General features: G+C 40.3%; 1 protein-coding gene across 1 annotated transcript; it reads right to left on the minus strand.

Annotated features, from left to right (window-relative positions):
• Positions 1-201: 201 nt before the first annotated feature.
• DLK1 (delta like non-canonical Notch ligand 1) lies at positions 202-14,736 on the minus strand. The gene is made up of 5 exons (XM_034418481.3): positions 14,091-14,736; positions 10,533-10,596; positions 7,653-7,783; positions 4,695-4,839; positions 202-2,331 (listed from the first exon to the last, which is right to left on the minus strand). The coding sequence occupies exons 1-5, from the start codon at positions 14,161-14,163 to the stop codon at positions 1,617-1,619; spliced, it is 1,128 nt and encodes a 375-aa protein (XP_034274372.2). The 5' UTR covers positions 14,164-14,736; the 3' UTR covers positions 202-1,616.
• Positions 14,737-23,413: the final 8,677 nt, after the last annotated feature.

A 23,413-nucleotide genomic window follows, 5' to 3' on the forward strand; every position in this document is an offset into this window, starting at 1 on the left:
AAAACTAAATTTGGGGGCAAGCGAACTAAGAGTTATCTTATTCCTGAAATGCACAAAGGGTAACAGATTTAAGTAACAAATTGAAAGCCTCCTTTTATTACCTCACCTCTGCTCTGAATCAGCTAATTTGCCTTTAAAAATCCATTATTCCTTCAGCATTGTTTCTTCATCACATCCATGGAGAGTAATCACACTGATCTATTTAGCTTAGTTTTTCTTTATTTTGTCCCACTTTACTTCAGAGCTTAAATACATTGGGATTAACTTCTTTTTTACCTCAGTATCAACTTTGTGAGATACCTTGGATGGCAAGATAGCTATGGCCTAGAATCACCCGATCAGATATATAGTTGAGCGCAGACCCAATCTCATGCACTAATCACTAGGCCATGGTTTATTGCAGGGGATATAGTGGGATAACTTTGAAAGTACCATATATACGTAGTCTTTTCATTACTGGTTATTGCATCTTTTTATTTGGAGAGTAGTATGCTACTGATTAACCAGCTGCCAGGGAACAATAATGGAAGAGATATCAGCTTTGAATTCAGCATCTAATTAACCTGAGGTTGGCTACTGGTTGACCACTGAGATCAATATAGAATGTTGAATTGCAGACACTGATGCGCTGATCCAATATTTCTCAATCTTGGCAACTTTCAAGACATGCGAACTTCAACTCCCAGAATTTCTCAGCCAACAAGGCTGGCTGGGAAATTCTGGGAGTTGAAATCTATCCATTTTAGAATTGCCAGGGTTGTAAAACTTTGCTCTGATCTACCAAATGCTTCTAGCCATGTGTCTGAGGATATGGACATTATTTTTTCACTGTTTCAACTGGAAAATATTTGGTCCAAATTGAGGAAAATATATAAATTAACATTATCAAAAGAAAACAATTACTCCTACAGTTTGATTTGTGTAGCCCTTAATAACTATTTATTCAAAATAAGCATTAGAAATTCATTTAGAAATATCACAGTTGCCAAACATAGCACATAATATGACAATAGCTATCTTAATTAAGAATATTGTATTGACTTTTTATTTACAATAACAATAATTCAATTCAATGTATGTGCCTGTTCAGAAGCAAACTCCACAAAGTATATTGGAACTTATTTCCAGGTATATAATGTAGGATTACAACCTAAATTAAGTGTCATAGGTCTGTAAACATTGGCACATAATATCCCTTCCCTCAAACAAGCCCTGGTGTGATCTTCAAAGCCCCTAAAAAAGTTGTTGCTGAATTTAAAATGTTAGAGAATGGAAAAGATATTAAATGCATGAGGAGTAATTACATTATAGTTAATTAACTAAATAAACTAAAACTTACATTATTTTTTTAAAGTAGGCCAGACTCTTCTGTTTTGCATTCCTAGCTTTTACTCAAGGGCTAAATGTAACCTTCAGTCCCCAAAAGTTTATGCAATCCTGGCTCACAAAACAATTTAACTAGAAAACATGTTTGGGAAACGAGTATTTCTCTCTTTTTTGTCAACTGGTCCAAAGCCAGAATTTTTGTCGCAGGTAAAAATAAAAATGGATCTATGACCCTGACACGTATAGAACTTGAGGTGTCCTTGCTAAATAAAAGGATTTAGATACACAGACTACTCGTTACTCTGGTTAATCTTCTCAGGAAATATTATATTCACAGAAACATTTTCATCATCATTTGCTTTTAGAAAGCAATCCCTCTCCTTGCGCAGTAAATGGCTGTATCTGGCATTGGCTAGCCATACTTCAAATTTAGAGAAAAATATAATTCCAGTTGTACCCAAAACAACAAGACATGTAAGAAAGCTTAGGACCATGAAGCAGATCACCTGACTCTTAGTGAGCAAGGACTGCCTGTTTTCAATTGTCTCTTTTATGGTCAGTATTTTCTTCTCTTGCAACTGAGCTGGTTTAAGGTGCCCTCTCAAATGCAGGTGGTGATTCTGATTCTGTCTTTGTTTAGCCATCACATTCACACTTGTGTTTCTAATGGAAAAACTACAGGTGGGCCCAGCAAAGTATGGTTTGCAAATACACATGAAGCCTCTGCCACGGTGTCCATGACATGTCCCACCATTTTCACAAGGGCTACTATCACAAGCTGGGATGCGGTTGCTGCACAACACGCCTCCATAGCCAATTGGACAAGAGCAGTGGAAGCTCTTGCCAATATCTGTGCACGTGCCTCCGTTTTCACACGGGTTTGGTTCACAGTCATCAATATCAAGCTCACAAAACTGTCCAGTAAATCCTGGAGAGCACACACAAGACGCGTAAGGTGCAAACCCGTCATCGTCCAAACAACTTCCTCCATTTTGACAAGGCGAGCTGCAATTCAAAAGAAGAGGAAAAAGAAATACATGAACAAGAGGTGATACTTTATAACAGGGGTCCCCAACCGCTGGGCTGCAGCCCACTTGTTCAGACCTGGGCCACGCAAGTGGTGGGCAAGTGTATGCATGAATGCAGAGCTCCACTTGCCGGCCATCACTTGTGCAAATGGAGCTGCGCATGTGCACGCCTACCATGCTCACTGAACCATCCCCTTTCCAACCTGCCAGGCTGCCAAGCCGGAAAGGTTGGGGACCGCTGATTTATAATTCACACCAGTAGCAGTTCTATTTCCTTACATTTTTCTCCCCCACCCTTTTTTAAAAAACTCATATGCATAAAATGAAATGTTTTAAGTTTGAGGGAAAACCACCCCTGGAGGTGTTTTACTAGAACATTTCAAACACAATCCATTTGAAATGTTCTGAGTATTAGACTACAGAGAACACAGCAAACTCAAAGTAAGATGTAAGTCCCAGATTAATCTAGGCTGGCAAAGGCCATGTTTCACTATTGTGAAAAGGGGTTGACAGCTTGACTGCCTGGGATCTTAGGCAACTCTTTGGCAAAACTGCAATTTGCTTTGGAAAGGCTTCATTCATATCTTCTTCCTGATTGTGTATGGAAGAGTAGACAATAGTTGTATTGTTTTTATTTGTTCATTTACTTTAACCCAGATGTATTCTATGGTATTGCAAAATTCATTCGTTCTGAGCAGATCTTTTAACAATACAGTAGTTCTCTTCTTCCTTTTCTCTGCTTTTGTTCCTTTTGAAGAAATTGTATCCTTCAGTCACTGCATTCCAAGAGAATCATCATACCATATGTCTGCCATATTTATTAAATCATTTTTGCCTTTTATACTAAGAGCTCAGGCTCATCTTATTTCCCATGGTCTTAATATTAGTTTATAACTAATGAAAGTCATAAATTTTCTGAGCCAATATTCTGATTTTTCGTTGTGTGTTTTTAGAATCTCATTTCAGCTATTTCTACAGTGTACAAGTCTTTATGAGGTCTTATTGCATTTCCACCACACATTGGTTTGTATTTAAAGTCTTCCTGATCGACATATTTTTATCAGTTTCTGCAAGATACATCCCATCTTGTGCCAGCAATCTATCTACAAAGTTCAGACCATGATTCTGAAAACCAAATCTCTTCCTTTGAAAGCAAATCAGATATTAAGTTTCTGATACTTGTACTTAAATACCACAAAAACCTAGGCTATGATCAGTCTAGTACCAATAGGACGTATTCTTGTGCCATGGCTTTTTGTAATGTTAAAAATGAATGGTGAAAAGTAAATATTGAGGACTGAAAAGTTACTGGTCTCCAACAAATATCTGCAATGTTATTAGATCAAAAAATATTTTAGATGTGTCTCTCTATTCTTATGCTTTGTGTCTTCATGTGTTTCATCTATTCATTGTATAATTTACGATGAAAAAAATCAAAAAGAAAGAAATTGATATTGCAATTAGGAAAAAAAAGATTATATAGTCATGCTTATAAGTCTAGGTTTTGTATGACAAATGTTAAGATTCTTGTCCAAAACTGCTATTCTGGAACATAGTTGAGTAGAGACTTTCAGATTGGGTTTAAAAACATCATATACTGTAAAACATGGCAGCTAACTAATAGACTTCAATACTTTGAAGTCTATTTTTCTGAAACAATATATACATGTTCTCCATTTGTATGGAAAGTCATTATAAATATTGAAAACATAACTATTAGAATCTTTGTTGGGATTACTTCCTAATTACTTGTTCCAATATATGTAATTCTGCTGGAAAGAAATGGGAAAATACAGAAACTACATTCAATGTTCTCCTCTAGTCAACTGTGGTGCTACCCACAACTTTCCAATCAAAATGACACTCACTGTTGTCTTTTTTTTTTAACTCATGAACTAAGAAATGACTTAACCATATTAATTTAGTTTTACTGCTCGAGAACACACACATTTGCAGCAAAGCAGCCTCCTTTTAATGGCAAAAAGGCCAAATCTCCTTCTTCAGGCCTTTGGTTTTTTTCTCTCTGTTAGATACTGAAGCCAAAAGTGAGCAGGGCTGGTGAGTAGCACATCAAAAACAAATGAATATATCAAATTTATCTAAACAATGAATTTGCTTTCCCATTTACAAGTTGCATTCTTTCCCCAGTCTCCATTTGACAAGGGTGGAGAACAGGCACAGAAATATAAAGACAGACATTGAGGGGCTGTCATCTTGATGATTCCTTTCAACAATTTTCACTGGATGGGAATTCCAGCAACTGCCACATCTGGAAAGTGGAAGAAGATTGTATTAGTTACCAAAGTCAAATGTAAATCAACAAACGTGATCCATATTTACCCATTAACAATACAGGGTCCCTTTTTCATATGACAGTTTTTTCCCATATAGCCGTGAGCGCACAAGCAAGTGTATCCACCATTTCCAGTCTCGATGCAATTCTTTGAGTAATTTGAACAAGGCTTAGAAGAACAAGGATGAGCAACTGTGTTAAAACAGAAAAAAAAAAAAGAGAAACATAGTCTTGTTGTGTTTATCTTTCTCTCACAATAACTAATGTTTGCTTATTTACATTTAAGGAAAATATACAAAACCAGAAATATTCTGTTTCATCCAATCAGAACAGCTCTTTAAAATCTGAACTAAATATCTTGTTTATACGTCATGATTTCTGTGGCACCCCAATAATAAGACTGGGTAGCTTTTATACATAAAACAATAAAACATCAGGATATTAAAATCATTAAATGAATCATCCTCCTGGTCCCTTGGAGCAAGCAATCCTGAAAGCCCCTAGTACAGTGGTGGCTAACCTTTTCTGGATTGAGTGCCCAAAGCATGCGCCTTTGCCTGAACCCCCCAAATGCAATGCGCATGTGCCCCCCCACCTGCGCCCTGCCCCGTGTGCATACACGCATGCCCCCCCAGGCCCCACACCCCCTGTGCATGTGTGGCAGAGACCTGAAGATCAGCTGGCCGATGGGAGGTATGCGTGCATGTGCAGCGGAGCTGAACTGGGACAACGGCTCGTGTGCCATCAGACAGAACACTGTGTGCCACCTCTGGCACGCGTGCCATAGGTTCGCCATCAAGGCCCTAGTATCCAAACATCGAAACCTTTATAATTATCAACACTTTGAATTGTATTTGAAAACTTACAGCTACCCAGGGGAGTGACCAAAAAAGCAGTATTACTTTGCTGAATCAGTTTTTGGCCTATCCCAATTATAGTTCCTCCAAATAGCCTTCAAAGGCAATATAAGATGATGATAGTTCAGCCACAAGGGAAGGAGGGCATGAGTGACTCATCTAGCACACCGACCGAAATTAAGCACAATCTCTCCTGGATACAGTTTCCAGGAGGATCCATGTATCTAAAAGGATCCCTAGACAGAGATTTGGGTTGGAGGGGAAGAGAAGGGCAAGTGATATAATGTGTCTCACAACTTGAATTCCTTCCGTTGCATATTTTCATGTAACACTGTAAAACAAATCTGAAAAAGTAGAGTCTAGATCATAACAACACAATGCACAGAACACAGGAATGGATCCCTTTGTTCCCAGATCATGGACCTACTCTCTTTTAGGGATAGCACAGATACCCACAGCCAAAGTTGGAGCCTTATGGTTTTAGAGATAACAGCCATTTCCCCCTTGCTGTATGAACTTGTTTGACAGCTTCCAGACACTGGGTTAGGGCAACCACTACATCTCCTGCTTGGTCCAGGGCAGAGATAGATAACTAGGAATTGTTAGCCTACTGATAATTTCTGATTCTGAACTGATATATGACCTCTTTTAATGACTTTATTAAGATGCTAGATAGATAAGGTAGAGGACCAAGCCCTGAGTTTTGCATATTGTACTGGGCAAGATCTTGATTTCTCTTCTCCATCACTACTAATTTGAACTGCTTCATTAGGAAGGAATATAACCTCTAATGAAATATTATTTCTGAGTTCCAGCCCTCACCTACATTCCCGAAAACATTATCATCTAGTAAGATCAAAATAACTGCTATTCCTTTATCTAGATCCTATTGGAGATCATCCATAAGTACTATAAAACAGTTTTTGCCCCACACCGAAGCCTGAAACTGGAGTGATGAGGATTCAAATAAACCACTTTTTCCAATATCCTCTGCAACTGAGACCTAATCACTTTTTGAAGATGGAACAAGTTGTACTACCTGTTTCCCCCCCAAAATAAGACATCCCCTGATAATAAGCCCAATCAGGCTTTTGAGCGCATGGCAATAAGGCCAAACACTTATTTCAGGGTTCAAAAAAATATAAGACAGGGTCTTATTTTTGGGGAAACACGGTATATTGTCAGATATAGGGAGGGCATTTCAGAAGTGCCCTTCTCCTTCAAGATCCCTGACACTTACCTTCTCCTTCATAGAGACATTCTTATCCCAGCTTCCCAGACCCTCCTTTGGCAAGTCAAACAAGATAGGAAAGGCAGAGGTCCAGCCCATGAGTCTCAGAGCTCACATAACAGGGGACTGCATTTATTAGAATCCATACAATCAAATGTATCAGAGATGATCTTGCAGATGTTCTTCCAGTCACTTCATCAAGCCTTCAGCAAGTATGAACAATTTTATCTTTGACTCTTTCTAAACTAAAGTTAGCAAGAATTGAAGCCAGGTGCTTTTAATACCAGGGACGTGGTGGCTCAGTAGCTAAAACGCTGAGCTTGTCGATCGAAATGTCGGCAGTTCAGCAGTTCAAATCCCTAGTGCCGTGTAACAGAGTGAGCTCCCATTACTTGTCCCATCTTCTGCCAACCTAGCTGTTCGAAAGCACGTAAATAATGCAAGTAGAAAAATAGGGACCACCTTTGGTGGAAAGGTAACAGCGTTCTATGCGCCTTTGGTGTTTAGTCATGTCAGAGACCACAGAGACTTTGGACAGTGCTGGCTTTTTGGCTTTGAAATGGAGATGAGCACCACCCCTAGAGTTGAGAACGACTAGCACATATGTGCAAGGGGAACCTTTACCTTTACCTTTTATATACATTGTCTAGCAACTTCTTGCTAGCAACTCTGCAAGAAAATAACCAAGTTCAGAGAACACCAAGGATTCTATCTTCTTTTTATTAATATAGTGCCATTGTGTGTGTTTTTAAAAATTGGATATGTTTTCTATGGTATCTTTTTCTATGTAAACACCAAGAGTTGTTGCAGCATAGCAATATGTTAAATAAATGCATAGGATATCTTCAACACCAGATGGAGCTCCAACTGTTTTCATCAGGATTTTCATTCAACAGCAAAGGAAATGATCTCCAAACCTGTGTCACAGCGGCTACCAATCCATCCTTCTTCACACATGCACTGGCCTGGTTTGACACATGTCCCATGCAAACAGCCTGGGAAAGGAACACACCAATCACAGAGAGGGCCTTGCCAACCAGGTCGGCATCTAGCAGAAACACAATATGAGATAGCAAATCAAGCAAAGATCTTTTTGCAAATAGAATTAAGAAACTAGATACTGTAGATATAATTATGGTAATAAGATCCCTTATTCTGATTGTTATGGTAATAAGATCCCTTATTCTGATTAAAAATAACTACAGAATACTGGTGTGATTTTCTTAGTGAAAGTTCCATGATAATCATCTCATTAACACACTTTTCATCACATAGACAACCTACACTGCATGGCCATGTGCAGTCTCAGTCTTTTTCTGCATCTCCCAGAGTTACCCAATATTTTGATGCTGAAGTCTGCTGGCAAGTAGCAGCTTTATGATTTTCCATTTTCTTTTTAAAATAAACACTAAAATAGAGTCCAATGCTCTGAACACATCTATTTCAGTTAAAGTTTCCCTATAAATGAAGGGGGGGGGATTTGTTAGTGAACTGAGCATTGTCATTGTATCCTGGACATTATATCAGTATGTATGAAAAATATACTGCTCAAAAAAATAAAGGGAACACAAGCAGAAAACATCTGAGATCTGAATGAATGAAATAGCCTTATTAAATACTTTGTTCTTTACATACAGTAGTTTATACACTGCTCAAACAACTAAAGGGAACACAAAACTACTGTATGTAACGAACAAAGTATTTAATAAGGCTTTTTCATTCATTCAGATCTCGGATGTCTTCTGCTTGTGTTCCCTTTATTTTTTTGAGCAGTGTAGTTTTAAATACATCAAATATAGATGATGCTAACACCACCAATGGCAGAATACATGAATTATGTATAATAATATCAATGAATCATGTATTAGCATATTATTGCCACTGGCATAACACCAATTATTATATAATACTACAATACAACAACTAGTACCATATTTTTCGGAGTATAAGATGCACTGGAGTATAAGATGCACTTATCTTTTTTGGTGAGGAAAAGAAGAAAAAGAAATCTCCCTCTGCCTCTGAGCAATTTTGCCTCATTGCAGCAAACAGCAAACAGCCTGTTTTACTTTCATTTTCATTTTCAGCATAGCTTGATTAGCACAAGGGGAAAAAAAATCTGCTCCAGCAATTTACCTCTTTGCAGCAAGCAGCAGAGCCCTGCACAAAACAGCTGAGAGCAAATCAGCTGAGAGTCGGGAGGCGATCCAATCAACTTGTGCTAGTTAGGCTGTGCTGAAGCTGAAAGGAACTGTTTTTCTTGCTGTCTGCTTGCAAGGAGGTCACTGCTGCAAGGCAGAGGCCAAAAGGGGGGGCAGTGGGTGGGCGGGGCTACATTCGGTGTATAAGACGCACCTAAATTTTCACCCCCTTTTAGGGGGGGGGAAAGTGCGTCTCATACTCCAAAAAATATGGTAGTTTTTTGCAATTTATTTGTATTAATGGACATGTATGAAAAATGGAGTGTGGGAAATTTACTCATAGCAGGACAAAAAAAACAGAAATGTAACTCGGGAAAATGTCAATTTAATGCAGCATGTTATCAATTCATATCAGATTGATGACTTTAAAAACACCACAAGCTAAGTTTCCAAAGAAATAGATGTCTCCCAAAAGAACTCAATGAGGCTAAGTCACTAAGATGGAAAAGTGTCACCAGGAGTGAGAAAAATGCCAAGAAAGATTAGCCAAGCTTTTAACGGACTGGTCCATTAAAGTTCTGCTTTATAAAACCTTAGTAACACCTCACCTGGAATACTGCATCCAGTTTTGGTCACCACATTACAAAAAAGATGTTGAGATTTTGGCAGTGCAGAAAAGAGCAGCTAGAATGATTAAAGTCCTGGAGCCTAAAACATATGAAGAATGGTTGCAGGAACTGGGTATGGCTAGTCTAGAGAAAAGGATTGGGGTGACATGATAGCAGTATTCCAGTATTTGAGGGGCTGCCACAAAGAAGAGGGGAGTCAACTCATTTTCCAAAGCACCAGAGGGCAGGACAAGAAACAATGAATGGAAACTAATCAAGGAAAGAAGCAATCTGGAATTAAGGAGAAACTTCCTAACAGTGAAACAATTAACCAAAGGAACAGTTTTGCCTTCAGAAGTTGTGGGTGCTTCATCACTGTAGGTTTTTAAGAAGAGACTGAACAGCCACTTGTCTGAAATAGTATAGGGTCTCCTGCTTGAGTAGGGGGTTGGACTAGAAGACCTCCAAGGTCCCTTCCAGCTCTACTTTGAATTGAAAACTGGTCAAACCTAGTTTGAAACTATGAAAACAGAAAAGAATCATATTCATCAGGAACAAACTCAATGTATGTCTATATAATGTCCTGCCTTGATTCTTTTGGAACTCAAATATGGACTACCTAGAAAGACTTGAGTTGAGAAGATATGCATTGATATGTGAACGAATGGAGTTTCTATTGTTGTTGAACAATATCCGAATTGTCCAACGAGACTTCCCTTTCCTCCACATCATAATGCATCCAAGAGGCCTCTCGTTCCTCTGGAGCAGATTTCAGAGGAAATCTTTGATCTGCCTATTCTTTTTTGTTCTGCTGGTTTGAGAAACTTTTTTTTTTTCCTTTTCTTGAAGGCTGTTGTATATTGTTGTTTTTAAAAATGGTTGCTAAAAGTTTAAATCAAGTATGATGAATAGTCTGATTAAAATACTGAATTGCATTTTACGTAAATGATTCTTAAATAAAAATGTAAAGTAGCAATAGCGCTTAATTAAAACAATACTTGTCCCTTGTTTTTTTTCCCTCTGGAAAACGTGCTATCAATTAACTTACCTGCATTCATTGGAAACTTCACAAAATCCATTCACTGGATGACAACCAGGTTTGCAATCAGCTCCTAAAAAAGGAATTGCTATGTAACATTTCAGACATTCTTGCAAACATGTTTGCAATGACTTTAGAATAGTAAACACATCAACACAATAGTCTATTAGCAATACACTCTAGACATTCTGGGTCTTTACGAAAAGTCATATACTGGTGCCGTGTATAGTTTGGCTCATTTTCTGATTTTGTTAGGAATTTTTAAAAAGTGCCCTGTTGTTTCTTTTTTCCTTCACATTTTTGAACTTTACAGTTATGATTTTCAGCCCTGGATGACTTTCTTTCTTTTCTCAGACATTTTCACCCTAAGTAAATAATTTTAATTACAGTAGCACTCATTCTTGTGATACTGTAACAATTCTGCAAAATTTTATTGACCTGGTGAGTGGGCATGCAAATTCACAGAAAACACAGTTACTACTTTTTGCTTTTTTATTGTGTTTTTCAGAGATTTTTTTTTTTTCCATTTTGGGTATCCCTAAAATTTGACACCCTAGGATAGTGCCTATTCAGCCTTTGCAATAAAATGGTTCACTGAAAAATGTAGGCATAATTTTAAAACCTCTAGTCACTTTGTATTTTTAAATTCTCCCTTTTTTAAAATTTGGACTGTCAATATACTTTCTTATGGAGCCAGATCAACAAGTATAGTTCAACTGTTGGGAGAAGCAATGGGAAGGAGGAAGAAATGATATTGAATGGCATAGATTCTGACCAATTGCACTTCATACTGCTACCTCTGTTTCAAGTCTTCCTATTAGAATTGTACAATAGAATATACACTTTTCAGCTGTGAACATGAATCTGCCATTGAAAGTCATATTAAATAATGCTCCGCTCACTTGACACCTGAATTCTTGTTTATATGCTTTTAGTTGAAAGTACAATATTGAAATAAAACACTGTGGGTTTCAGATGCTTGCATTTATTCAACAATAAAAGATCAAAGAAAAGGCACTACTAACAATGATTTGGCTTTTGGTTTAAACCACAACACCAATATTAAATAAATCCAACATTCCTCAGTTTGATATTAAGTAATTGAGAAAAGCAAAAAATAAGCATAGGAATTAGAAGTTCATTATATTGCCACAATAGTAGAATATAACTCCTAAAACAATTTAGTTCACTCAAAACAGGGTGAAAAAGACAATCCTGCACACAGATCTCTGTGAACAGGCCTCAATGAATTTCAGAGGATAAAGTAATATATAATTGATCTTGAACCTTACTGCACTCAATGGGACTTCTAAAAAAATTATACAAGATGTAGCTATTTGATATTGCCACAGCCTATCTTACCATGTGATTATAAACTGAAGAGCCTGTAGTACAGTGGACTAAAGCACTGTTATTAATAGATTAACATCTGCTGGTTGCAATTACTGCAAGTTCAAATCTCACCAGGCTCAAGGTTGACTCAGCCTTCCATCCTTTCAAAGGTAGGTTAAATGAGGACCCAGATTGTGGGGGCAATAAACTGACTTTGTATAAATATACAAAAGGATGAAGGCTATTGCTTAATGCATTGTAAACCGCCCTGAGTCTCCGGAGAAGGGCGGCATATAAATTAAACCAAAAAAAAAAAAAAAAAAACTATAGCTAAAACTAGAATGTCAATATTAGTACATAGGACATATAATTGATTCAAAGGATGAGACCTTTAAAGATCTAGGATAATGTATGATCTGACATGATAGACTGGGTGCCATGACTGCAGAGTTTTATGATTTTATCTGGCATTCACATGTGATTTCGTACAAGATCTATAACAGAACTGAACATCCCCCCTTTTTTGTCAACTTTTGTAAAAATATCTACAAATCAGAACATACATTAGGTTGCAATCCTACTGTTAGCTGTAATTCATTTGGAATCTGGCTGGACTAAGGAACATATAAATTGCAATAAATAAATGATAATTGTGGTGGATGGTCCATAAAAATTCAATTCCCATTGATTTCATGGAAAAGTTAATTGCAGAGTGATATCACTGAAATATATGACGCTTAATCAAGCTAGACTTAACGTGCAAGGTTTCAGTCTATAAAATGTGTACACATAAGACATGTTTTACACAACACGATTCAATCACATCTGGCGGTTTCATATTTATCAATTTCTCACTGATGATGTCCATTATAGGAGATGAAAAATACAAATGACTGAAGCTCGGATATGTTGGGGAAAAAAATACAAGCAAGTGTACTTCAGTGTAAGAAAAGATATGGGCATTTCTCGTTCTAATTAAAAATGAAAATAAATGTCACAGAAAGTTTGTCACATTTTGCAGCTGGGACTCATTGCAGTAATTAACGGATCTGAACACATTAAATCCCTAACTCCTTTTCAGTTCCTAAAAAGGGTTGAAAAATGAAAAGAAGTCATTATCTAAAACAAGCTTATTATTGATGTCTAAAACTGTTACCCTATAATAAGACTTTCAAAGGAAATAAACAGTTTAAACACAGCACACTCCCATCCATCCATCCATCCACCCACCCACCTACCTACCTTTTTTAAAATTTGATTTATATGCAATAGCATTCATACTTTTGTATATTTATACAAAGTCAGCTTATTGCCCCCACAATCTGGGTCCTACTTACCTTATCTCTCTCTCTACCACCTACCTACCTACCTACCTACCTACCTACCTACCTACCTACCTACCTACCTACCTACCTTCCTACCCTCTCTCTCTCTCTCTCTCTCTCTCTCTCTCTCTCTCTCTCATCTATCTATCTATCTATCTATCTATCTATCTATCTATCTATCTATCTATCTATCTATCTATCTATCTATCTATCTATCTATCTATCTATCTATCTATCTATCTCCCTACCTGGCTGCCTGCCTGCCCATCTATCTATCTATCTATCTATCTATCTATCTATCTATCTATCTATCTATCTATCTATCTATCTATCTATCTATCTATCTATCTATCTATCTATCTATCTATCTATCTATCTATCCTGCATACACACGCAGGCACACACACATTTTCCCGCTGAAGAACCATCCTACGTTTCTAGAACAGCCAAATTAGCTGTAGAGAATAAAGATTATAAAGTCGAGAGCATCAGATATCAGGACAGGTGAGTCAGCCCATCCCTTTCCACCATCCCGAGCTTTCACAAACCCGACGGGCACTTCGACCAGAAAAGAAAGAGAAAAAAAAAAAAATCTGAAGAAGAGCAAAACTGTCCACAAAACGCATTTCCTTGCAAAGTAGGCTCCCAAAGCCAAGAGCCTCGCACCAAAGAAAGCGGTCCGCCCAGGCTTTTACGGACAGGTTTTGGAAATGTCACGTGAAACCATCGGGGCTTACTTCCGAGGGGAGCAGGGTTGAAACCGGCTACGGCAAACCCTTGACGGGCTCCGAAGCCCTCCAGCTGCTTCATCCTAGCGCCGTACGGCGAACTAGCGCCCATTCGCCCAAGCAACGGACCCTTTTTACCGGACCCCGCAGAAGCTTCAGTCACCCCGGGACTCTCTTCTTACCTTGGGCCAGCGGCAGGCAGACGAGCAGCGGCCAGAAAAAGCAGCCCAGGGATTTGGCGGTGCGGGAATCCATCGCCTAACGCGCCCGGCGAAGGGGCTCATGCCCTCCTTCGAATGCCTACGAGGGAAAAGAAGACCGAGCCCGCCGCCCCTGCACGCGGGAGGGGTGTATTCCCTCCACCCAAGAAGCGTCCCGCTTGCCTTCGCCTAGAGGCCAGATTTCAAGGAGATTTATATATATATATATATTTGTATGTTTGGTCATTTATTTTCCTTTTTTTCCCCCTTCCAGGAAGGAAAAGGAGGGGAACTTTCTGCCGCAGCAGGAGGAGGAGGAGGAGGAGGAGGAGGGATGGTTCTCGCCGCGAGAAATCCAAGCCCCACCTAATCTGGGGCGAAGCTCTTCTCTCCTGACCAAAGAAAGGGGCCAAGGCATTCTCACGTTCGCGCTGCCCCTTTGCCGGGAATTTGCATGGGAGAAAAAAAAAAAAAAACCAAACAAACCCAGGCATAGGCGTAGGAATAGCAAAGAGGCGGAGAATGGGGAGGGAGGAAATATAATACCAAAAAAAAAACCCACCACACCAACGGTTAGGATTGCACTTCAGCTAGTTGGGTCTTTCCGCTGCCATCCTGACGTGTGTATGTACTCCTCCCCGGTTCCACTTGTTGCCCAATAATCTGCATCCCACCCATTTTTCCTGCGGCGACTGAAGGAAAGCGAGATGAATTGGACTCCCCCCCCCCACTCTCTCAAAACAGGCCCCGACCTTTAAGATTAGAAGAGAAGCGGTCAAGATTTGCGGAAAGGACGCCTTGGCTACTCAAGCCGCGCGTTAAGGCGTTAAGGAGCAGCGGATCGCGCAAGCAGGACGCCTGGCGATTCTTTCCCCCTTACTAATGGCAAGGTTGCTCCGCTTAGACGCCGGAGGATTTGCTGGCGAGAGTTTGGGTTTAGCTAACAGCACTTGCTTGATTTCCAAAGACACCGGTTAGACGCTTGCTATCTTATTCCAGTCGTTTTGAGAGCCTGTTGGGGCAGCTTCCTTTGGAAGCCACCTGCAAAGATATCATGGAAAGATAAATGGAAAAAGGCCTCCCGCAGATTTGTACAAGAATGAGATCCTTAGAACATAGAATCATAGGGCTGAAAGGGACCACAGAGATCTTCTAGTCCAACCCCCTGCTCAAAGAAGGAGATGTGATACCATCCTGGTCAAATGGTTGTCCAGTCTATTTTTTAAAACTTCCAGTGAACTTGCTGCTCACCTTATATCTCCCTTGACAAGTTTGACCTTCAGATCCCACTGGTGTTTTTTTTGTCCTATGATTATTTAGAGGAAACCCTTGAAGAAGGGACTGACTCCCTTCAGTCCAAGTAGCAAATCCATTGGGTAGAGATCATGATGGTTCTAATCCAGCATCAAGAAAGCCACAGACCCCCAACTCTGCATGGCCATATGTTCTTCAGCCTAACACCAGATGATTTTGTGGAAGATCCGTAACCTTTTAGTTCCTTGCAAATGTTAAGTTTCTTTAATAGATGCACAAGGCTTCATCTTTCAAAATGAATTTTATTTCTCAGTTCCCCATAGGACTTTAGGAGAAAACTGATCTTGATTGTTTCAAAGTTGCAGCCCATCTGCAGTTTCTTATACAGTCTTATAAAATCAGTTTTATCAAGCAGTCTTTTGCTTAAGAAGCATCATTCCCTAATTTCTATTCAGGTGGAAACTAGTGGCAGACTTAAACTTATAAATTTATGATGTTTAAGTTCTCAATTGGTTAGTAAATTAATTCTAAAAAAGTGAATTATTTAAAAAAATTCAAAACTAAAATTTAATTAGACTTGTTCAGGGATAGGAACAAGAAAGGAAGGAATCATCTTTGTTGCCCAAATGTTTAAGTGCTTACTTAAACTACTAGTTAGAACATAAAAACATTAGTGTTGCCCAATCAGTGGTGAAATGCACTTACCTTCGCTACCAGTTCGGGAGTGTGAGCATTTGCGCTCGCTATGCTCTCACGCGCCTCTTCTGCACATTTGCAGAGCCTTCTGCGCATGCACAGAGGGTAAAATATGGGATGTAATGAAGTCCTGGTGGGTTGGCGGAGCCTCCCGCGACTGGCACTACCAGTTCGTGCGAGCGGGATAGAACCAACCGGATTTCACCACTGCTTACCCTGATGGTTCAGAGCCTTGGCCAATCTAGTCTGGCAGCCTGTTCTCACAGTGGGCAACCAACTACACAAGGATGCCCCTAGTCCAGGGGTGAAATGCTCCCGGTTCGGACCGGATCACCTGATCCGGTAGCGATGGAGGCGGGTGGTTTGGAGAACCAGTAGCAAAAATCCCTGCCCCCCCCATGCCCAGCTGAGCCATACAATCATCAGAGGCTTTTTTTTTTTTTACTTTTAAAAGCATTTTTTCTACAACCTCTTTGGCCAAAAAAATGCTTTTAAAAGTTAAAAAAAAAGCCTCTGATGATCGCGCGGCTCAGCTGGGATCGTCAAAGGCTTTTAAAAGAAAAAATGCCTCTGCTGATCAGGCAACTCAACTTGGATCGTAAGAGGCATTTAAAAGAAAAAAAGCCTCTGCTGATCAGCTGGGATCGTCAGAGCCTTTTGAAAGCATTTTTTTACAACCTCTTTACCAAAGAAGTTGCAGAAAAAATGGTTTTAAAAGTCACATTACCCTCCCTCCCACCAAGCCACGCCCACAGAACCGGTAGTAACAAATTTTAGATTTCACCACTGCCCTAGTCTTACAGAAGATGGCCTTCAGAGGTATCAAGCCATTGATCATCATGACTTTCATGTATTGGTCCAATCCTTTTTTGAAACCAACCAACCAATCAGGCTCACTACACCTCAAATTCCAAAGTTTCCAAAGTGTTGTGTAAAAAAAAAAGTCCACTTGTCAGTCAAATGGTTGAATCAAATCAAGTCAATGATATTTGACCAAGATTTATTTGACTGATGATCCACCTAGCTTGCGTGCTACAGAAAAAAGAGGCTAACCTTTTACGGCTCTTACGGACTTGCTGCAGTAGCCTGAAGATACCTTTAGGTGGATTATTATAGATGTGGTGCTTTTCCTCTTATTCCAGGCAAAGACTTTCTGCTCTGACATCCAATGGGGGGGGGGAGGTTTGATGTGGTCAGAGGCAGCAAGTTGGTTGGTCTTGGTATGGCAGATGTGTGCAGAATTGCTCCTTCCACCCAGTCTTTGGAACCAGCACCTGTACTTCAGTGCTGATTTGACTGCAAGGTGAACCAGAAACCCAGCATTTGCAGTCATTTAATTTCTCCTTTTAAAATAATCCATTAACAAAGTGAAACTCTGAAATTGATCAGTCTCTGCTTCATGCATGTAACTGAAATGCTTTGCCTTTTTTTAAAAAATGGCTTATATGATGTGGAATTCCCTTACCTGGTTGCTGCTCCCAAAGGTTCCCTGGATCCTTTGCATGTTAGGGTAATTTACAGTTCCTGCCCAGGTCTTTAACACTTACTGGTTGTCTGCCTCTACACAAATCCAAACAACCACTAGATGGAAGCTAGGAGATACCTCAAACCAGGGGTGCTATTCAGCAGGTTCTGACAGGTTCTGGAGAACCCGTAGCGGAAATTTTGAGCAGTTCGGAGAACCAGCAAATACCACCTCTGGCTGGCCCCAGAGTGGGGTGGGAATGGGGATTTTGCAATATCCTTCCCCCAGGAGTGGGGAGGGAATGGGGATTTTGCAATATCCTTCCCCCAGGAGTGGGGTGGGAATGGGGATTTTGCAGTATCCTTCCCCTGCCACGCCCACCAAGCCACGCCCACAGAACCAGTAGTAAAAAAATTTGAATTCCATCACCGCCTCAAACTCCAACTCTTTATTGCCTTAAGGTGATCAAAAAGTCAACGCGTGGTTATAAGGAACCATAAAAATGTCCGCTCAATTGATGATATGATGAAAAATGCAACAACAACAACAACAACAACAACAAAGAATAACTGCAATATTGTGCCATTTGGAGGAGGCTTTTTACATGATCAACAAATGAGATTGAATAGAACTGGAATTTCAGCTGAAGGAGCCACTTCCAAATGGCCTTATAATATGTGTTAAAGTTGTATAGATGGCAGCAGAGACCAAACCTATTCTGGATGCTCAGAAAAGGCATGTTGAAAGGGCAGCAAAATGTAGTATGATATGCATCACTTTCCTTTATTAAAAACTGAAGAGAGGTTGTGATAGGCTTTCTGACATGAACATGGGTTGAACCCATTGAGTTTGATCCCCTCGTTCAAATTTGGTTATCAAAGCTCTTTAAGGTTAATATTATTTTAGATTTTTTGTTTTCTCTACACTCAATTTCTTTACTCTGCACAACAGAGTATTCATCTATTGATTGTGACAACTGGCCCAAAGACACCCAGCTGGGTTTCATGTCTAAAGTGAGACTAGAATTCACAGTCTCCTGGTTTCTAACCTGGTTAGAGGAGGGCGTCAAGCTGTTTTCCAAAGCACCTGAAGGCCAGACAAAGAATAATGGATGGAAACTGACCAAGGAGAGATTCAACCTAGAAATGAGGAGGAATTTTCTGACAGTGAGAACAATCAACCAATGGAACAGCTTGCCTTCGGAAGTTGTGGGAGCTTCATCACTTGACACTTTCAAGAAAAGTTTGGACTGCCATTTGTCAGAAATGGTATAAGGTCTCCTGCTTGAGCAGGGGGTTGGACTAGATGACCTATAAGGTCCCTTCCAACTCTGTTAATCTGTTAATGTTCTGGTTTGTGATCACTTTGCCAATTGGCAAAGAAAAGCATTAAGTTTTATGAAAGTTTAAATAAATATGTGATTGGCAAGATCTGTCAAGATGTAAGAGCCTAACAAACTGATTTGGGTTTCTCTGGATCACAGTATAATAGCAGAAAATAATAATAGTTTTGAGTATTTTAAAATAGAAGCTGTATAGCACATTCTCTGCTGTCAACTTTGCAGCAATGCTAAAGGAGAAGAAAGAGAGAGAGATTAATTATATTGCTTTGTTTGTTTATCTTACGCTGGCTCCTTACCTAGCCTGGTGCCTCCTGATGTGTTAGGTCATGATCCTTAACTGCTCCAGGAACATGTGCAAAAAATTATTAAAGCAAAACACTGCTCAAAGAAATCAGAGTTAATACGACAACGTCTTTGTGTGAGATATACTCCAGGTAAAAATATGTCTCCTTTCAGATCTTAAATTTACAAATTTCTGCTTGTAGGAACACAATAGAAAATTGTACTGCCTGTGAAGATTATGTTTTCTGTCATTTGAGGACATTCCCCTTGGATTCCTCCCTCTTTCCCTCCCCATAAGTAGATAAAATCAGATTTCGCCTTCCTTCTCCAACCTCAAGATTCTTTCCAGTAGCCTGACTTCATTTCCTCACCATTGTTCTTGTTATAAAATGCCTTCCTGGTGTTTAACCCAAGTCTTTCCTTTGCAACCTAAAACCATTTCCTTCTTGCTGACAAAAAAAAAAGCCCCCAGAACAATAGACTGCTCAGAGCATATAAAGAAACGGCAAAAGGAGCTGCATGTTCAGATCTGTCACTGTTCTTTTATTTTGAACAGTAAAGTGCAGTTCTGGGAGTCACAGATTTAATCAAGTCCACCCATGTACTAAAGGTACTAAAGTGGTACTAAACTCTCCCCCTCCCCCACATTTTCTTCCCTGAATCCTTTGCCCATTAAAAACACCCTGAAGTATTTATTTATATATTCTCATTTAGCATTACACTTTTATTTCTACTTTCGTCCAAGAGCTCAAAGTAAGATAAAGGTAAAGGTTTCCCCTGTCCAGTTATGTCTACCTCTAGAGGGGTGGTGCTCGTCTTTGTTTCCTCGCTGAGCGAGCTAGCATTATACAAAAGACATTTTTGTCGTCATGTGGCCAGCATGACTAAACGCTGAGGCCAGGGGTGGTATTCACTTACCTTTGCTACCGGTTTGCAAATGTGACATGATGATATCCGGGCGGGTGGGCAGAGCCTCCCGCAGCCGCCGCTACCAGTTTGCCCTAACCGGATAGAACCAGCTGAATACCACCACTGGCTGAGGCTCATGGAATGCTGTTACCTTCCCACTGAAGTGTACCTATTTCTCTACTCGCATTTGCATGCTTTCAAACTGCTAGATTAGCAGGAGCTTGGGAAAGGAATGGGAGCTCATCCCATCGTGTGGTGCTTGGGACTCGAATCTGGGCTGTCAGCTTTCTGCCTAACTCCTGGCAGTTGGATAGTGAGAAAGAGTTTCTAATGGTACATCTGTGGTATAGTTTATATATCTATGTTTTAAGAGTTCAATCCTGATCTGTTCAAGGTTGACTCAGCCTTCCATCCTTCCCAGGTTTGGTAAAATGAGGACCTAGATTGTTGAGGGCAATATGCTGATTCCGTAAACCACTTAGAGAGGGCTGGAAAGCACCACGAAGTAGTATGTAAGTCTAAGCGTTATTGCTATTGCTATTGCTATTGCTAGAGTAAGTCTCCAAGGTTACATCAGGTCTTGAAATGCTTGGATATTGTTCCAAGATGTGCTTCAAAATTTTCTATCAAATTGCAAAACAGGGATAAATTAATTATTTATAGCTTGATTTATATTAATTGTTGTTTTGACTCCATGCTTTGGACTACAGCCCTAGCACACCAGGATGGATTTGGTCCTCCCAAAGGTCCTCCAATGGATTTGGTCCTCTATTACATAGAGCAATCTGCCCAGAAAAGTATTAGATTCTTTTTTCAAATTATTTTTTCAGATGGCAGATGAATGATGATCAATCAAGGAATGCAATAGCAACACATTTCCTGAGTCAGATGTGCTTAAGACTACAGGATATTTGTGGTCATTTTAGGATTTATGATTTTAAAATTCTATATATCTTCCTTGGAGAAGGAGATTTCCTGAGGCTGCAGGTGCATTTTCTTCAGCAAAAGAAGCAGATGGTTGAGGAAGAAATGCCTGTCTGGGGAAACCCAAATTAAGAAAATTCTAGCTCCTTTTAAAATGATGGGGAATGAAAGAAAAATCTTCCCTTACCACCATTCAACAATTCCCTCCAGTTATTTTTCATTCCTAGGCATCTTTCCCTTGTGAAGAACTCTGTGGTTTATGCATAGGGAACGAAGGGTCTATTTGCATGCCAAAATAAGCGATAATGAATTAGCTGCTTAAGTCAGTGCTTCTGCTGCTGCTGCTGCTCTGAAGATGAGAGATCTGCTAATTTACATTTCATCTCCCCTCTGGGTAGAGATGGTGTTATTCTGCTAGCACGCTTTCTTTCGTCTTAACCCAGTGCTTCCCAAACTTTTGCCTTCAGCACCCAAAACTTCTTATCAGAGAGTCCTTTTTACGGCTGATCAGAAAGCTATTCATTCATTCATTTATTATCAAGCTTGGATGCTGCCCATCTCACCAGAGGTGACTCTAGGCAGCTTACAAACAGTGAATAAAATGCCCTATAAAACGTTAAAACAATAAACTGGAACGATAAATTTCAAATTCAATTAAAATAAAGCTAACCAGGATGGAGAAGAAGGGAGCAAAGTGCTCACATGGAGGAGATGGGATGTTATCTACTCCATTAGCTACCTCCAAAGTGCCACAGCACACCCCATTGAGACCCCAGACTAGTTAGCGCAGCCATGTGTTCAAGGCTTTTCAGAAGGCCGAAAGAGTAGGACCGGGTCTGACCTCAGGGAGCAAGATGTTCCATAGGGCTGGAGCAGTGGAGAAATGTAAAATTTGTTACTACTGGTTCTGTGGGCATGGCTTGGGGGGGGGGTAATGTGGGTGGGCGTGGCCAACTTTTTTTTTTTTTTTTACTTTTAAAAGCATTTTAAGCATCGGCCGAAGAGGTTGTAGAAAAACTGCTCTTAAAAGGCTCTGACGATCCCAGCTGAGTTGCCTGATCATCAGAGGCTTTTGTTTTCTTTTAAAAGCATTTTTTTTTTTTTTTGCTTTTAAATGAAAAAAAGAAGCCTCTGACGATCAGGCAACTCAGCTGGGATCGTCAGAGCCTTTGAAAAGCAGTTTTTCTACAACCTCTTCGAAGAGGTTGTAGAAAAACTGCTTTTCAAAGGCTCTGACGATCCCAGCTGAACTGAGTGATCATCAGAGGCTTTTTTTTTTAACCTTTAAAAGCATTTTTTTGGCCGAAGAAAAAATGCTTTTAAAAGTAAAAAAAAAAAAAAAGCCTTTGATGATCGCGCTGCTCAGCTGGGCATGGGGGGGTGGGCAGGGATTTTTGTTACTGGTTCTCTGAACCACCAGCCGTCATCGCTACCGGATCGGACGATCCAGTCCGAACCGGGAACATTTCACCCCTGGGCTGGAACTATGGCAGAAAAGGCTCTTTTTCTGGATCTCACCTGGAATTCCTTGGCTGATGTTCCTTGGCAGCATATCCCCCTTCAGATCGGTGGTGCAGACTAATCCCACTGGGTGAACTAGTTACACAGATAGCCTGGACCCATGTCATGGAGGGTTTTAAAGGTGATAACCAACACCTTGAATTGGACTTGGAAGCAAATTGGCAGCCAGTACTTGTGGAACAGTGATGTAAGATAGGCCATGCTAGGCAGGGATGAAATTCCTGGTACCTTCGCTACCGGTTCGCAAATGTGAGCACACATGCCTCCTCCATGCATGCACAGAGCCTTCTGCACATGTGCAGAGGGTGAAAAATGGGACCTGATGATGTCCAGGCAGGTGGGCGGAGCCTCCCACCTCCAGCTACTGGTTCGCCCGAGTTGGATAGAACCGGCTGAATTTTACCACTGATCCTATCCCCCCCCCCAAAACTGCCTATGCAACTGGGTTCTGCACCAGCTGAAGCTTTCAGATATGCTTCAAGTGTAGCCCCATGTAGAGGCATGGCAGTAGTCCAAATGAGGTAACAAGGGCTTGAGTGACTGAATGCAGGTACCCCCAATCCAGGAAAGGGTGCAACTGATGCACAACATGAAGTTGTGCAAAGTCTCTCCTAGCCATTACTGCTTCCTGCTGGTCATGCATGAGTCTCAAGTCCAGCAGAACTGCCAAATTTCACACTAGGTCTGTCTGGAGAAGTGCCACCTCATCCAGAACAAAAGATGTTAAAATCCTGGAGCTGGAAGCTCCATGAACCCCAAAACACTTGGTTTTACCAGGGTTCAGCCGAAGTCTGTTGTCCCCCAGATCTCCACAATCTCCAGGAATTGTGGGCCCTCTGAAGCCACCCACCCTACAATCTTTCCTAAAAAAGGAGATGGGAGGTTGGATGGAAGACAGATAGGGACAAGAAT

Source organism: Pantherophis guttatus, chromosome 1, assembly GCF_059756535.1.
Source record: "Pantherophis guttatus breed Tessera chromosome 1, ASM5975653v1, whole genome shotgun sequence".
NCBI classification, from domain to species: domain Eukaryota; kingdom Metazoa; phylum Chordata; class Lepidosauria; order Squamata; family Colubridae; genus Pantherophis; species Pantherophis guttatus.